The 17,934-nt window shown below is 47.4% G+C and overlaps 1 protein-coding gene across 1 annotated transcript; it reads left to right on the forward strand.

The window, feature by feature from the left end:
* The first annotated feature begins 950 nt into the window (after positions 1-950).
* Positions 951-13,287, forward strand: GTPBP1 (GTP binding protein 1). Its single transcript, XM_010137096.1, has 11 exons — positions 951-1,059; positions 3,518-3,698; positions 4,756-5,104; positions 5,542-5,665; positions 7,612-7,726; positions 8,186-8,330; positions 8,474-8,656; positions 9,419-9,554; positions 10,142-10,320; positions 10,824-11,021; positions 12,621-13,287. Exons 1-11 carry the CDS (start codon positions 954-956, stop codon positions 12,711-12,713), a joined length of 1,809 nt encoding a protein of 602 aa, XP_010135398.1. The 5' UTR covers positions 951-953; the 3' UTR covers positions 12,714-13,287.
* The last annotated feature ends 4,647 nt before the right edge of the window (positions 13,288-17,934 follow it).

Consider the following 17,934-nt stretch of genomic DNA (forward strand, 5'->3'; position numbering starts at 1 on the left):
TGAGTGTCCTCAGCTGTACTGTATGAGGAACATAGGTGCTTGCCAGCAACGGTGCTACACCGTTCTGTTCTAAGAAACATCCTTCCTGAAGCGCTGTCTTGTTGTCCTCATTTTCCACTTTGTTTCTGTCCACTTTTTCCTTCTCTTGGTGCCTCTGCAGGGAAGGGCAAAGGAAGTGTGGTTGTTGCATTAACTGCAGTCAAAGCTTGGTAACACAGCTGCTGACTTGCAAAACTGCAGCTCTCCACTGGTGAAATGTCCAAATACGCTCGTACAAGCTTCTTTGTGTATCTGCCTCTTGGCACTGTAGGGTGAAGTACCAACAGTTTTGTTAGGAGTTTGAGAATAATGCTCATCCATGTTCTCTGTCTCCCCTCTGCCCCCTCAGAAGACAAAAGGGGAGACCAAGTATGAGAAAGACTTAGGAGATGCTCTAGGTTTTGGTGCTGTGCAGTGAGGTCTGGCTGGCACTGTCTGGCTGTCCTGTCATGCTTTAGGGGAGCAGTGGCACTATGTGCATCGGAGACTGTGGAGCACCCAGTTAAGGAATTTCTTTGGAGAAAATATCTCCTCCCCTTTCTGTTTTCCTCTCGTGAAAACACATACACAGAAGTAGAAGTGGGATGTTCCCTTAAATGTGGCTTTTAAGCATTGGTTATTTCAAAATGAGATGCTTGGTATTCTTATTTGCTTTGAAGTGTATCTTCCAACATAAATGAACTCTGAGCTCAGAGAAATACCTTTGGGCAGTGTCACAAGGAAACAGCTACCAGCAAAGCTGGTTTGGAAAAAAAAAAAAACAACGAAAAGAAACCACCAGAAAGTGGTCCTTAAAATCAAGCTCTTCTCTTTCAATAAAGCACACGGATTGATTGTCCTTACAACTGAAGCTGGTTTTGACAGTGTTTGCCTGACACCTGCAAATGGATATTAAATCTTTTTTCCAGCTGGTGATGGTGAGTCCAACTTCAGAGCAGTATGACAGTTTGCTCCGGCAGATGTCAGAGAGAATTGATGAGGGATGTGGGGAGACCATCTATGTCATTGGTCAAGGATCAGGTGAGTATAGCTTCCTCAGGAAAACAGCAAAATCCTTTAAAATTATAAGAAAAACCTAGTTCATCTAACTGGACTGCTGCTGAAAGTAGTACTTACTTCTCCAGGATAACTTGGAAACTTCCCTAAAGTATAGCAGAACATGTGGGACAAATTCTTTTATTTTATTCCTGCCAGAAACTGTCTTATGGAGCTAAGCGTATTTTATGTATAAAATCAAACAAGTTCTTTTTTGGAAATAAGACATAAGTTGTCTGGGCACACTAGGATCTGAAATTCAAAAGATCTGAAATTGTAGTAACAGTTTTAGTACAGACATCCTCGATGTCTCGTGGAGGTCTTGTTCTGTCTGGTTTTCTTCACTTCTCCATTGTAAATAACAGTGGTTTTACCCCACAGGAGTGTATTTGAGATACTTCAGATAGCCAAAATATATGCTGCTGACTTTCTTCCTCAGTGTGTGTCTCTACTACTACTTCCTCTTCTCAGCAAGAGGCCTTTATTGTCGCATTAACTTGGGTGTGACTGTAGTCATTTGCCTTTCCAGATCTTAGCAGTTAGCGTGGATTACCTCTTTGTTCATTTCCACAGTTTGAATCATTGCATCTGATGCTGGTAAAATAACATTGAATGTGTCCCTGATTTGCAACTGAAATTTCTTTTCTGAATGAAAAAAAAATCGTCTAGTGTTATCATAAGGCTAAAGGCATCTTTTAAGTATATGAGATATCTGCTGGACATCCAGTTGTTATGATCAGACATTCTACTAGTTACTGTGAGGAAGAACACAAAACTCTGGTCTCAGTGCCAGGGTTGGCTGAGATAATGGAGGAAGAGTTGTGTTGCCTCTGAACTGTGTGGTTTTGGGGTTTTCTTGGTGTCTTGTGAAGCAGCCAACACAGCAGAGAGTTCAGGGTTAGATGACCAGTGTTGATGCAGCCAGTATCACAGAGAGAACACTCTCACCTCCAAGGCAGCCTCCCATGTGTAGTCTGACTCCTTGGTGTTTAGGATAACCACATCTGCAGCTAGCTAGTCTAGTCTAGCTAGTTAGGCTAGTAACTGTGCTCTCTTCTAGGATGGGCATTAACGGGTGGCTGTTGCAATGATGTACTTAGAAATAGGCATTTGTTTCTTAAAATATGAGCTAAAGCTTCATTTGGGTTGCTGCATAGTCAAGGAAGAGGGGATCTCTTCTGTAAATTTGGAACACTAGCCAACACAAAAAATCTTGATAACCCTGCCGCCGTCGCTCCTTCTCATTCACTTTGAGTGTTTATGATTTTGATCATTGTGGATACCTGACTCAGATGACTGAGAAGTGAGTGAAGACTGCCAGCAAGTTCACTGCCTTATTGGTAGTGACCCGTCACTTTCTCCCTCTCCTGTCCCCTACTTCTCATTCCCCTTCTGTGACCCAAGACCCCAGCTGGCACTTCTTGTTTTTCCCACCATCTCAACAGCTTCTCGGCCAGCTTATGAGCTAGGTGGAAATCACCCAGCAACCATACTTGTTGTAGAGCTGTGCAGTAGTTAAAATGCTGATTACTTCATGCAAACTGCAGTTCCTGCTTACCTGATGCGTCAGCCATGCGTGTGAAAGCACACACAGCAACAGCTTTGGTCATTCGGGTGCTATGTGGCTCTCCACCTTTGTTTGTTGGTTTGTTTTTTTTTATCCACAGAGGAGATTCTGGCCTGAAATCTGTGTAGTTCCTCAGCACCTGGGTTTGGAGAGAAGCTCAGAGCTGTGGTGGCCTCGAAACTGTCTAGGTAGTCACTCCTGGCTTGCTCTGGCTGTCAGCTCTTTGGTTGTGTGGGCTCTTCAAAAGCAGCAGTACCTCCTTGGGTTTTTTCTGGCCTCATGTGCTGTCAGCATTTCTTTCAAGTGCCAGGACGAAGTCAGTGAGACATGCCAAAAAAGTTGTTTTAACTGGAGTACTTGAGGGCTAAAGAAATTGCTGTGCAGGCCAGACTTGCAGAAAAATGTGCACTTGGGATGTGGTTTTATAAAATAAGCTGGTTGTTTAAACTGGTCCCACGTTCACTGGTTAATTGTGGTGATATTTCAGTCAGAGCTTTCCTTTTGTGAATGCTTTTCCCTTTATTGCAATATGAGAGGGGATGTTTTATCTGACTGAAGGAAATTGCACACAAAGTACCTTCAGCATATGAAGTAAAGGATTTAGAAACACGGCTTTCTTGCCAATCCATATTTGCTTGTACAAATTGTGGAGAAAACTCTTCTAGATGGTGCTTTTCTAGTATCTTTTAAGACTTTGAGTGAAGACCGTCCTTTTGTCTTTTGGGCAAAGTGTGCTTATTCTCTTTGCTTGTCTGACATCTCCAGTCCACATACAAATCCTGTTCAGTGTGAAAGTCCCATGCAGAATGACGCCGCTGCTGGCTGTTGCAAGGTGGTGCTCACTGACTGTCCTTTGTCTCCTTAATGCCATGCTAGATGGGACTGAATACGGTCTGAGCGAGGCAGACATGGAAGCATCCTATGCCACCTTGAAGAGCATGGCAGAGCAGATCGAGGCAGACGTGATCCTCCTGCGGGAGCACCAGGAAGCAGGGGGCAAGGTGCGGGACTACCTCGTTCGGAAACGTGTGGGTGACAACGACTTCCTGGAGGTCAGGTGAGGAGCAGGGTGGAGACAGGGTTAATCAGCAGCCCAGCTGCATTTTTACCACGTGAGCAGTCGGTGATGCTGAGCCAGCAACGCTGGTTCGAGTCTGGGTGTTGTAGCTACCCAACAAAGAGAATTGAGCTTGACCACTCCTTGCTAATGAAACCACCCTTTTGTTGTTGTTGCTGTCTCTTTTGTGAACAAACTGTTTGTGGAGGTCTGCCTGTGTTTAGCTGAGGGCTGTTGCTGTCTGGGTGACAGCTTCACAGTTTGGGGATCTTTTGTGGGCTGGAATTCCGGGGGAGAGTCACATGTGTGCATCTCTGTATGTGTGTGTATATACGCACGCTGCTGGAATACCGTACTAAGGCTTCAGTTCTCTTCCAAGACTGCAATGATCCAAGTCACCTTTTAATGGATGTATAATACCTTGTGTAACGTGACGTGAGAGTCTGCCCAGACCTCGATGGAGTAGTTTTCCAACATTTGCCAACAGCCATAATGGCCACCTTTATCAGAGACAAGGAAGGAGATTGCTCTAGGAGAGGATTTTCCTTTAAAATGTTTCATTGCCTTTTGAGCTTTTCCTTTTCTGGGAACAGCAATTTAAATTTCTGTGCTCTCCCTAGCACCTGGTGCTATTGCAAGATGAGGAATATGAGAAAGGCAGAGGTATTCTAGACGCAGTTGGGATGGAGTCTTTTTTTTTTTAATTTCTGCAGTGTCTATGTTGGATTGCAGAGACTAGGAGTTAGAAAAGAGGTATTCTGTGTGGCATCAGGTAATGCTGGATTCAGCTGACTGTGTTCTGAACACCAGTGACATGTTTCCACAGTCTTCCATATCCCAGTCCCCAGAGTCTGGGCTTCCCACTGTTAAGTAATAACTGTGAAAGAATCTCTGCTCTGCTTGGAAGGTATAACATTTTGAATCTCTGTGTGGAGGTTAGGGGGAAATGTTAGTTATTTGCAGGAGCAGTGGTGTTTGGGTTTTTTTTTTTTGTGATTGCTTGTTTGTTTCTTCAGGTATCAGATTTTACCACGTCCGTTTTTCCTTTCCCCTCCAGGGTAGCAGTCGTTGGCAATGTGGATGCAGGAAAGAGCACGTTGCTGGGTGTCTTGACACACGGTGAACTAGACAATGGCCGAGGCTTTGCTCGGCAAAAGCTTTTCCGCCATAAGCATGAGATTGAGTCAGGCCGCACCAGCAGTGTGGGCAATGACATTCTGGGCTTCGACAGTGAGGGCAACGTGGTGAACAAGCCCGACAGCCATGGTGGCAGCTTGGAATGGACGAAGATCTGTGAGAAATCCACCAAGGTCATTACTTTCATTGACCTGGCTGGTCATGAAAAGTACCTGAAAACCACCGTCTTTGGCATGACCGGCCATTTACCCGACTTCTGCATGCTTATGGTAGGTAGCAGGAAAGATGTACAGTACCAGCAGGAGTGGGGCAGTTCACAGCTTCTTTCCTTTTGCAAAGGTGTCCTGGGGGGTTGTGGAGGGAGGCAGCATCTCCCAGAGGTGGAGAGCAGCAACCACTCTGGATATCTAGCCAGGGCTCTGAGGCAAGTGCCCCAGGACTGTCAGTCTCAGACAGACCCGAGGTGTATGTTTCTTGAAAACTGAAAGATTTCTAAACTTCAGAACACTTTGTGAAAAATGAGAGCAATGTGTCCTTAGCCGATGCCCAACAGCACCTGAAATGAGCTGGGTCTGCTCATACGTTCCCAATGATGCTTCCACAACCTAATCACAACCTACTGCACATCTGGCACAAGACCTTCTCTGTAACCCAGCTCACTGCAGGAGTAGCATTTGCATCGCCATATCTTGTATCCCTGGTGTAGGTTGGCAGTAACGCTGGGATTGTTGGAATGACCAAGGAGCACTTGGGCCTGGCGCTTGCACTTAACGTTCCCGTCTTTGTTGTGGTGACCAAGATCGACATGTGCCCTGCCAACATCCTGCAAGGTGAGTCCTACAAGCTCTCTCCAGTGCTGTTTCTTACCTCTGTACGTGCTGTTGTTCAGTGCTTGGTTTGAGGAATTACTGCTGGAGGAAAGATGCTTCGTCTGCTCTTGGCTGCATCTTAAACACCTTCCAGAAATATATCCTTTTTACTTGTCCATTTTGCAGGAAGTTCAGCTGTAGTCACAGTTTCAAAATTACCCGAGTTGGGGGACTCAGCTGGGGAACCCAAAAGGGTTTGCTACTGGGTTTTGCTGAATTGAGCTTTAAGGGGAGAAGCAAACAGTTGATGTTGTGGCTTTGATTTCTCTCTGGGTATTTAAACCTGGAGGGAAAGTCTGGAAGTTCTCTTGAAAGCTGCTTTCCTCTTTGCCCATGGTTTGAGTGTGATCTTAAGCTGCGATCAGACCTGTTGTCCAGCAGCCCTTAGGTGAAGGGGCAGCTGCTTTTTACATCCTCCTCACCTGGGTGCTTCTGAGATATGCTGGCATAACTGCGGCAGCTCCTTCCTCTGTCTGAACAACTAACCAACACTTCATAGATCACGGTTCAAAGTGGCTGCATATGTGGGCTGTGGTAGTAGCACTGGACTAGACATAAGGAGGGACGGCAGTGAGCGGCAGGAGCTAGCAAATTTTTTGCTCAGCAGCAGTCAAAGCAGCACCTTTAACCCCAGCAATGTACCTTTAACATGTGCTTGACAGTTTTTCAGGCTGTGACTAACTCTCTCCTTTAAAATTCTCTTGATGCATTTCTCACACCTTCAGGAACATGCTGATTGCTAATTGGAGCAATTTTTTGTTTTTTTTGCATTGAGTCCTAAGAATCAGGAAAGTGCTCCTGATACTGTCTGTGGTTAGTTCATTGTTGTAAAAATCCTAAATATGTCTCAGGTAAACAGATGCATGTGAGCAGAAGATAATCTAAATGTCTCTATAATAGATGTTTGGCAAATAAATTTAAGGCCTGACCATAAGAAAATAGGTAGGAAGGAAGGAGAATGTTTGGCTCAGGGTGAGGAGAGAAGTGCTGCTCCTGGGAGAAGCTACTCCTGTGTCATGTCCTGTTTAAATTAAACACAAGATTCGGCTTAAGCGTATCTGTGAAGAGCAGGTGGCATGATTAAATGTTTTTGTTTCTGTATCCAAAACATCACTTACCCACAGGCAATCATTTGTTTACAAAAAACATCTAATTGGATAACAATTGTGGAATATAAATGACTTACTCTTTTAAGCCCTTCCTAGCCTTTTTTTCGCCCTCATTTATTGTAGGTACTTTGCAGGAGGCTGATTCTGAGCGCGTCAGGTAATGCCCCTGCTGGCTGATAGATATGAGGCTTACAAAATGAATTTTAAAAAGGCAAAAGATCAAACTTGGGAGCCATGAGATTTGTCCCAAAATATTTATTTCTGGATCTGGTCCACCTGCACTAGTCAGTGATGGTGATTTTTACCTTTTTCATGCTTCTGTAGCCTTCTAGGGCAGGCTGATTGCCAGGGAAAGCATGTTGAGGTTTGTTTGGTCAAAATTGATTTCTAATTCACGCATTCTCAAATATTTAAATTCCTGAGTGCTGCTGATTTTCGTTGAACTCAATATGAAAAATCCTTTATAGAAAGAGGAAATAGCTTGTAACTGCTTAAAGCTGCTTAATAGACAGCTATAAAATGTCTACTTCACAGCATTGCACTTGCAGATGCAAAGATGTGTATCTGTTCATGTACGGTGTCGCTTGCCAGCAGGCTAGCTGGCATGAAATGGAAGATGGGATGGCTTCTGAGTCCTGCCTGGGCTGCAGCGAATTCAGTCTCACTCATGCACCTTTAGCCATCTTTTCCTATCTGTTTGTGGCAAGAGTGCCAGTCTCCCTTCGGGAAGAGACCCCACAAGAGCGATTTGTAAAGACAGGAGATGCTGCCCTAACAATATCCATTTCACCCTTTAAGAAACCCTGAAGCTGTTACAGCGACTGCTGAAGTCCCCAGGGTGCAGGAAGATTCCCGTGCTGGTTCAGAGCAAGGATGATGTCATTGTAACAGCCTCCAACTTCAGCTCAGAGAGGTAATGGGAGTAGAGGAGAGATGTTTCTCTTTCAATCCTATTTGGAGACTGGGTGAGAAGGTTCAGAAAGAGAGTCCCATTGTCTAGATGTGTGAAGGTTGCATCTGCCATGTGATGTGGTGATTCCATGAGAATGTGTTGATTCCAAGATTCACCAGCTTGTGTTCCACTCTCTGAGACAGAAATGAGAGGCTGCTTCTGGGCAGTCTGCAGAAGATGGCAGGGTACTCGGCTTCCTTCAGTCCTGGAACCTTACACCTATTCCTGAATGTCATTAGAAGGCAAAGGCAATGTTGCAGATGTTCAAACATGGGGTGTTGAGCATCTGACTGCTTGCCGGGCTTTCCCTTGCTAGCACTGTGTATGGAAATCAGCCCCAAGATTTTTGTTGTCTCTCTGCGTGTGGAATTCCAGGCAAGGAGGAGAACTAACTTCATTTTCGTCCATTTTCCTTTACAGGATGTGCCCTATTTTCCAGATTTCAAATGTCACCGGGGAGAACCTAGATTTGCTGAAGATGTTTCTTAATCTCTTGTCTCCACGGACCAGTTACAGGGAAGAGGAGCCAGCAGAATTCCAGATAGATGATACTTACTCTGTTCCGGTAAGGAGCCTCGTATTTGGAAGAATTTTCTTCTCCCTCTTTCGGGTTGAAGACGACATCTTCCATAGAGAGGGAAGTTCTAGAGCTCTACTGCTAGCCTGGGTGAGTAGCGCCAATTACTGTTTTTTTCTTTTTTGGCATAGGGTGTAGGAACAGTTGTGTCTGGGACGACACTGAGAGGCCTGATCAAGCTAAATGACACCCTGCTGCTGGGGCCAGATCCCCTTGGCAACTTTCTACCTATTGCCGTCAAGTCCATCCACCGCAAGAGAATGCCCGTCAAAGAAGTGCGGGGAGGCCAGACTGCCTCCTTCGCTTTGAAAAAGGTGAGATGATCTGCCCTAGACTTCTAAAACAGGAACCACCCTCCTAATCTTAGAGTGCTTTTGGAGTTCAGCTGCAATCATACTGCTTCTGCAAACCTCAACTGCCTCGTTTCACAGCGCATTAAAATCCCATAGAACCTCTGTGGGTCCTGTCTCCCGACTGCTGCACCCAACAGCTGCCAGGTAATAGGGACCTAAAGAAGTGAGACATAGCGTTGGAGGCGAGTAGCAATGCAGAGGCTTTGCAAGAAAAGTCTCCTCTTGTGCTGCAACTGTGTTAGTGGCCTAGGCAGGGAGTTTACACTATTCCTCTCAGCTAGTAGGACCAGCTGCAGGATTTGGGGTTTAAAGATTAACCGAATTTGATGTGATTCCTCTGGTGAGAGGTTTCTGTCAATAGAAGCTGCACAGAGTTTGGGGGGATACAGTTTAAGCTATACAGAACTTCCTGTGTTCAGTCTTACCATTTTGTGTTAACAGACATCATGCTTTTAAAGGTTCAGTGAGTTAAAACTTCTGCGTCAGTGTCCAGCACTCCCAGCACTCTAACTAAAGCTTCCTCAGAAACTTCACTGAGCTTGACTTTTGCAACCTTTGCATAACATCGTTACATACTGCTAAATAGCTTTAGCTTTGCCTTTTGGTGAGCACGAGTTAGTGTTGGTGAAATCCCTTAGGATCCTTCCGGATGCAGTCAGCCAGAGGAGCAAATTTCTTCCCTGGAGAATCACACCTAAGGTTTTTCATGTCTCCACTTTCCAGATCAAGCGTTCTTCCATTCGGAAAGGCATGGTAATGGTGTCACCCCGCCTGAATCCTCAAGCATCGTGGGAGTTTGAAGCAGAGATCCTGGTGCTCCATCACCCCACCACCATCAGCCCACGCTATCAGGCCATGGGTGTGTGTCTCAGTACTGTCTCATCTTTGTTTCCCAGTGGTAACAGTTTATATCAGCTCTGTATCATCTAAGATGATTTTTCTCTTGGTGGGTCTGACAGCCTGAGTATAAGCAACAGTTCCTGGTTTGACCGTTCCCTGCAATGCATTAGAGGAAGGGGAGGGAGCTGACAGAGGAGAGCGCCAAAGGCTGTAGGTGAAAAGGAGGTGTGTGACTCCAGGTGTGCTTGGAGCCTGCCTGAGCCAGATCTCCATGGTGCAAAGATTCTTCAGCTTCAAATGCTGACTGAGAGACTCATTTTAGGTCCTGCCCTGTAGGCTGGCTGGTTGACGCGTAGGATTCTGTTAAGGATGTTTCAGGAAAGTCTCTATTCAAAGGCAACTGTTCTAGCTTGTGTGCGTTTCCTCTTTGAGGCCTGAACAAAGGCAGCCGCGTGACCCATCTGGTCTTTGGTACACAGTAGGTTTTTACATTCCAGACTCAGTGCTGTTAGCTGTAGGGTAGCAAGAGCTGCCTTAGATGTCTGTCTGAAGCTTATTCCGTTAATGGCACTGGCCGCCGAAAGCTTTTGTGCGTTACGTTCACAGTGCATTGTGGCAGCATCCGTCAGACGGCCACAATTCTCAGCATGGACAAGGACTGCCTGCGGACCGGGGACAAAGCCACGGTGCACTTTCGCTTCATCAAAACCCCGGAATATTTGCATATAGACCAGCGCCTGGTCTTCCGTGAAGGCCGCACCAAAGCTGTGGGTACCATCACTAAGGTAAAGGCTGAAAAGCCCACCTTTCTTTTTGCCCATTAGCTACTTTTGATGCTGAGAAGCCAGCAGGAGAAGCCAGATAGCTCTGGAATATTGAGGAAGGAGGCCGTCCTTCGATCGCAGATGTCAGCCCTGACATGGGTTGTGGGTGACCATTGTGCTTTGCCGTGTAGTGGGTCTTTAGCTGGTGTGAATGATGGAATGCAAAGGCGGTGTGTGAGCCTCTGGTTCTTACAGCTTAGTCTCTTTCTGACAGCTTGTAGCTGGTCCCTTTGAGCCATACTGAGGAGGACTGTCACCTCAGCCGAGTGTCCCTTTCCACACTCTAAGGGTTCTTGAAGGCAGCTCATGAGCCTAGATTTCTTTGAAGAGCTGCTGCATTCTTTTCCCAATGGCTATTGGTATCAGTTCTCTCAAAGCTGTTTGTTAAAAAGCAACATTGAACCTTCCCAGATCAGCCTTGCTATTTTAATGCTGATTTTGGGCTCTCCCTTTGTAATTTGCAGTTACTCCAGACCACCAATAACTCGCCAATGAACTCCAAGCCACAGCAGATCAAGATGCAGTCAACCAAGAAGGGAGCTGTTACAAAACGAGAGGATGGTGTTCCCCTAGCTGGGACAGCAGCTGGAGGCCCACCAGCGGGGGATGAGGCCCCCTCAACAGCCACAGCGCCACTGACACCTGCTGCCCTGCAGCCATTGGTAAGTGAGGAAGACACCATGTCTGTCCTAGCTGTTTGCATCATGGTTTCATCTGTTGGAGGAAGGGCACTCTAAAGCACAAGCATTATCCCCTCATACGCTTGGACTCACCTTTGGACTAGATAAAATACAAATATAAGTAGTCTCACAGCAGAAATCAGAATTCTCTGATGACTGGAGGACTTCTCATGGCTGAAGCAGCTGGCAGCTTAGGGTTCTGGGACAATTCAGGTTGGACCTCAGGAAGTGTCTAGACTAACCTCCTTCTCTAAGTAGGATTAGCTGTGAGGTCTCACCAGGTTGCTCAGGGTTTTATCCAGTCACGTCTTGAAAAGCCTCCAAGGAGGAAGACTGCACAACCTCCTTTGGCAACCCGTTTCACTACTTGGCTGTGCTCATGGTGAAGAAGGGTCTTCATATACTGAGCTGAACTAGTGAAGCATCTAACAGCCAGGCACAGAATGGTTCTCTGCTGTCTGAATGAGAGGTGGAACATCCCTACACTAGAGAAACCTTAGTAGTAGTGTTATCAGACACAGGTCATCTGCCCCATCAGGGAGGGAGGATGGAGACATCCAAGAAGGAGGAAAGGCTTATTTCTTTTGAGAAAAATTTATCCAGCTTGTTTTGTCAGTTAGGACTTAGCTCAGCTTGTCCAGGAAGGATACGTACAGCCTTTTCTGATCTGAAAGGAATAGAAACTCAATTCTAACTGCAGGCTTTGGGAACTGTTTACCAGCTTTATTCCCGACAGAAGAAATGTCTTCTCCTTTTAGAGTACTTACATAGTAAGTGAAAGGTTCAGGAACTAGCGCTGTCAAGAGACCGGCTTAGTGTTCCCCCTCTTAATTTTACCTTTCTTAGTTTTCATTGGTCAAATCTTGTACTCTTGAGCCAGGCTGGCTGCTGAAATAGGGCCCTCTGACCGGGGTTCTGTCCCTTGGCATATGCCTGTGGCTTCTTACTGATCCCCTGTCTCCTCCTTGGTTGTTGTAGTATCACTGTGGTTGTAAGTAGTGCTCCCAGCTTGCTCTTTGTTTTGTCTCTCCCCCTGAGAGTTTGTCTTGCTTTTGTTCTTGCTTACCTCTGCCTCTTTCTCCTTGCTGCTTCCCCTCAGCCTGCACTGGATGAAGAGCCCCACATCCGTGAGGGCAATAAGGTATTTGGCTGCTTTAAAAGAGGATGGTGGGCTTGCTGGCCTGAGACTGGGAACAGAGTCAGATTAGCAAGAGAGCCCTGGGAGGGGGTTGGGGGACTCTCCTTCCATTCTGCACAAAGCCAAGAGAGCCTGAGGCCTTGATTTCCCAGATGCTGAGCCCTATGGCACCTGCTGACTCTCATGGGAGTGAAGTGTTCAGAAAATTGGGAAATTGGGTCCTCCCCAGCTTGAAGGTCTGAACTTCCTGGTCTATCTGTCTCTCCTCCTTCCATCATGGTGTGTCTGTCTGCCTTATCTCCTTCCTGCAGTGGCAGGTAGCTGATCAGTCACAACTGCCCTCCCGCTGTCTGGACATGTGTGTAATCCATCTGAACTCCCACTGTGATGATACTGTGATTCAGAGGTTGCCTCGCACTGAAGTCTGTCTACTTGCTTTTCAGTCAAAAGTCGGAGGAGGAGGCCGGCGACGTGGGGGTCAGCGCCATAAAGTGAAGTCTCAGGGAGCCTGCATGACTCCTGCCAGTGGCTGCTGAATTTCTTACTTCTTCTCCCTCTGAGGAATTCCTCCCCTTCCCTTCATTTCTTATCCAAAAGATCCAGAGCAGCTTAAACCAAAACCCATCCCAGCTGATTGGCTGCAGAAGAATCATCCCTCCTCCCCGAAGGAAGCAATGGAGAGGAGCATAATTTATAAGCTAATGAAGGTGGTAAGACACAGAGAACTGAGTAACGGACACCTTCCTCCTCCCCCGTCAACACATTTTTGTACATTATGGGCTTAGTTTTTATTCTTATTAGTTTTTATTATATTTTGTGTGCATGAAGATGAGAGGAGAGTCTGGATAGAACTGAGAAGAGCCAGTTAGCTGCCTCCCTCCTCCCTCACCCCATTCTGTCCACAGGACTTGCTGCTCTCCTCCTGTGTGCTGTCTCAGATCCAGGGGTTGTCAAACGCCTGAAGTTTCAGACTTGCAAAGGTTAAAGCACATCGCCTAGGATGGCTCCATAAGGCATTGTTTCCTCAACGCTGTGGCCCCGTGCCAAATGTGTTTCCGGATTCCCCCCCATCTTAAACTCTTTCCAATCACGTTTAATGTTGTAGTGACTCAAGTTTGAAGGAGATGGTTATTAGTTGGAGATCTAAGAGGGAAACAGTTCTGGATGTTAAGCTGAGGAATCCAAACCAAATAACCTTCTCAAATACGTTGATAGCACTTGGAGACAGAATGAAACGGCAGTCATTTGCCTCTCCTGTTCCCCTTCCAATCGTGTTGCTTGTCCTGTTGTTTGTTCAGTGCACGTTGGAGCAAATCTTGCTGCCTCTGGAGGCTGCGGCAGCTCAATTGACAGTATTAAGAGTATAGTGCAGGAACGCTTGGTCTGTCCCTTGAGCCAGAGAAAGCCTTCTCCACCTCGGCAGAGAGAGAGATCACAGGTGGTAATAGAACCTGGGAACAGAGACACCAAGCAAATGTGACCTCCCCTTGTTTTTGTTTACTTCAAGATTTGACAAATCTTTTTCTGGACCTCACCAGCCAAACTTCGCCATGGCCATGGAAGAGATAGGATTTGTCTTCTCCCCTCTTGGCTGAAGAGGGCAATGACGAATTGGTACCAGACTTAGAGAAGTGCTTTCAGGTTTGGAAGTATGTGGTAATTTTTCTGACTTGTATTTAAATTTTTTTTAAGATCATGGATTTTTAAATGACAAATTCTGGCTTGCCCAGGAAGAAGCATCTTCATTGTTACCATTTTTTTTTTAACCCTTGGTTGTGCAAGTGATCGATTCCCAGCTTAGGATGATCTTTTTTCTTCTAACCCTGCCTCTTCGCTTGGCTCTCATGAGGGCAGGAGTTATCCTCTACTGGTCTGTGGTGAGCTGTGGGAGCATTTTGAGACAGGCTTTTTGAGCATGTGGGAGTATTTTGAGGGAGGAGATGGCATCCTCAGCAAATCGTTGCTGTCCCCAGCAGTTGTGGTCAGCCTCGCTTTCTTTGAGGGCTTCCTCCTCCAGTGAAGGACTTTTCTTTTAATTAGAGGGAGACTGTAAAGTTTCTGTCCCTCCTTAGCGGGTTGTTCCTGTTTCTCATGCTGTGGCACCTGTGTGGAGTTCATTCCAGTTCACCTGGCTCAGGGTGGGAGAGAGCACAGCTCCCCATGCCAACACCAGCACTCCAAGAGCATTAAGTGGCATGGGAGAGGTGAGGAATGTGGTTTGGAGATGAGGGTACTTTGCCTTAGAGACTGCAGTGACCTGAGCATGGGTGGAAGGGGGAGTTCAGACAGTCCTTTCCAAGCTACGTGCCTACATACCAGCACTCTCCTGGCGAGGGAGGAACTATAGGCGGCTACAACACTAATAGCACCCGCATTGTGAGGGGGTGTGAAGTGTGGCTAAGCAGGGCACCAGGGCCTGGTTGGTTTGTCTTCTGGCCCTGTAGCACAGCATCAAACTGCATCTGATTTCCCGCCCTCTGCTTCTGAGGGGAGCAGGGAGCTGCAGGTGGTTTTCTCTTTCTCCATTCCTTGTGCTCCAAATGAAGGAGACTGCCAAGACTGGAAGAGGGTTTACTTCAGTTCATGCAAAGGAGGTGGTGTGATCTCTCTTTCGTGACCAGCATTCAAAGATCACTCAGGCTGGTGTGATCTATAAAATAAATTTTAAAAAAGTTAAAGTACATCTTGTGGCTTTTTGTCCTTCCGGAAAACCAGTGCTTGCCCCTTTACTGCCAAAAGCCAGACCAGGCAGGTTTGCCTGGCACCGCACTCCTTTGCTGGCTACGAGAGGAGGCTGCATTTCTAGTGATGGCAGGGGAGGGCATCCCATACCACAGGACTGCTGAGCCTCTGCACAGCCCCGACAGCTCTTACTCTGCCTAAAATTTAGTGCTTCATGTCAGCCGTGGTGAAATGAGACTGCCTGCATGACATGAGCTGTGCTGTGTGTGAGTGAAGAGCTGCTATAGCAATTAGTTGGGGGCCAGCTCCGAGTCGCGTTGCTAGAGGATGCAGTTTTAGCAAGCACAGCCACTGCCTGCATAGGCTTGTGCTCCCTGGGCCCTTGCAGCAATTTGCACCTCACCTCTTCCTGTAAATACAGTGTGACTTTTCAGAGCTTGGAGCGGGCCTCTTCCTGCCTCCTCAGTGGATCTCAGAGGTTCGCATGAAGGCTTTTCCTGACCTGCATGGCCCTTTGCTACACAGGTAAGTGTTGGGCTGGGAGCTGGTGGTAGCTGGAGTAAAGGCCCTCTCCTCCTCCTGCAGCTGGCTGCTCCAGCCCCAGCAGAGAACAAGCCTTTTCCTAGGATGACCACCTGTGACAACCCCACATGGGCAGGTCCTCCTCAAGACAAGCCTGTCTCCAGCCCATGCTGGTTAAGCAGACACCAGTGTGATCCTCCCCAGGCTCAAGCCACTCAATTTTCCCTTTTTGCAGCCTTTTAACTCCCTCATGCTGAGGACAATGAAGTAGTGCCTTTGTACTTGCTCTTAGCTGCCTGCCGAGTAATTTACAGCCCATTTTAAGGCAGAGAGCAACCTCCAGCTACTCTTAATTGTGGTTTGTGTCAGGCTTTGTCCTTGCCCTCCCTCTTGCCCCAGCCTCCTTTGCTGCTTCTCAGAGCCAAGCCAGGTTCTGCTTGTGCCCATAAGTCACAGGATGGACTGATGCCCAGGGAAGGCTTGCAGCCGTGGTCTGTCACAAACTTAGACCTCTAGAAGTCAAAGTCCCAAGGAATTTGAGTTAAGAGTAAGTCTCATTTTCATCATTACTCCAAGCAGTTTTTGCATCCCAAAGCATGCTTGATGACAAGGTGAAAACTGCTGACCCTAGAGTATATACAAGAATATGTAAAAGAATAAGAGCTACAAGAACAGCTTTGCACCATTCCCACCAGCAAATTCACCAGCAAAACACCCAAACCACTCACAGCAGTTTTGACACTTTATTTGTCTTGGTCTTCTTTTTCTTGCATAGGCATAAATTACAATCTGTTGGTTAAAAAATAAAATGAACAAAACAGTGCAGCATTTGCAACAGGCTACAGCATCAAATACAAACTCATGTCCTGCCTGTAATCATCTGTTTCTGCAGGGCTAATTCATAACACGTGTAGGGCAAACCAAGGAGGAGGGAAGTGGAGTAAATAAGGGAAATCTGCTCTGGCAGCTGTTTTGCTTTTCTCCTGCCTCATCAGGCTCCTCTTCTGCATCAGCACTAGGATTAAATACCCCTGGGCACAGATGCACATGCTGAAGCAGCAGTTTTATGTGCCCTCTTTTCCCTCGCAGCTCAGGAAAGCTCTACAGAAATACTGCAGGCTGCTGCTGGCGAGAGGCAGCTGGCCAGGCACTCAGTGCAGGTGCTGGGGCTGCAGCCCAGTGCTGATGCAGAACTTGGGGGCTGAAAAACTGCCAATAGCCTCAGCATGCCTTCCTGGAGATCCTCACACAGGCCTCTGAAACCAGCACTCTCCCCTAGAGAAAAGCATAAACCCCCATGGTGACCTCTCAGGGGTGTCTCCAGGGGGTTTTACCCCAGAACAGCAGGGACTTCTTACCTCCAAAGGACAGGACCAGCTTGCCCCATAATGCTCCCTACCCCACACACAGCAGTTAACGCCCCCCCGGAAGGAGCGGAGACCCTACTCCAACTCCATTTTCGGGAAAGACATCCCCCTTTCCCCCTCTCACCAGTGTGCCTGTTTTACCACAAAAAAAAAAAAACATTTTTTCTTGGGCAAAGAGACTGTCTGCCCTGACAGCCCAACCCAGAGGCCAGGGAGCCAGAAGGGACATAAGAAAAGGGGTTTTCCAGCTTTGCTGTTACGGTAATTACTCCAGCAGCCAGAGAACCCCTGGGGAAGGGGGAGAGCTTCATCTCTGCTCTCTCTTCGTCATTCAGTTAAATAAAGAGTGCTCTGGGACAGGCCTAGGCATTCATAAAAGCACAACTCCATGAGCACAGGGCACTCACGGACAAGGCTCCAAGGCAAGCAGGCAGCTGTAGACAAGTTTAAAATAACTTGGGCTGCGGATGCCAAGAATTAAGACTATGCTCAATATAGGAGAGACTTTGTCGTCACTGGGTTGGGCTGCAGTTTGTTTTCTCCCAGCAGCAGGGCCTCCCAGCTCTGCAGGGTGCTCCACAGTAGTTTTAACCTGTTGGAGCAAGGGGACTCGTCCTGAAAGGACGTGCCACCATTGCCCCTGGGTTGGCACAGAGGGGGTACAGGGCTCAGCACCTCTGCCTGATGCACATGAGGGCATGCTGAAGGGAGAACCCTCTTCAGCCCCTTCCCCTCCTCTACACCCTTTGCCCTACAGGGCTTCAAGCAAAGACAACCAGAGCAAGACTCAATTTGTGGTGCTCCCCAAGTGCTTGCAGTGCCAGGGGATTCCAGCATCAGAAGGGGCTGAAATGCTAAAGAGAAGCCCTTTCGCTTTTCTTTCAACAAAACACAAGACAAGTGTGGAGGCTGTAAGCGCCATCCAAGAACATAAGCCAAACTAAGTGTGCTGCAGGCAGCCAGGAGGCAGAGGGGCCAGATGGCTCTGGCACTCCTCAGCGTGGGGAAGGTCCCCATGCATCCTTTCTGCAGTCCCCTGCTATGGCTTCCCCCCATCATGCAGTGGGTACAGGGAGGACTTACGTGCCCAACGCAGGCAGGATTCCCCATCCTGCTCTGGCACAGTCCTCTGCAGCCAGAGCGGGGGGGACTGAGCAATATCAGTGAGAAGGAGGCAGGAGGGAAA

The sequence above is a fragment of the Buceros rhinoceros genome, unplaced genomic scaffold (assembly GCF_000710305.1).
Source record: "Buceros rhinoceros silvestris isolate BGI_N320 unplaced genomic scaffold, ASM71030v1 scaffold7205, whole genome shotgun sequence".
Lineage (NCBI taxonomy): Eukaryota > Metazoa > Chordata > Aves > Bucerotiformes > Bucerotidae > Buceros > Buceros rhinoceros.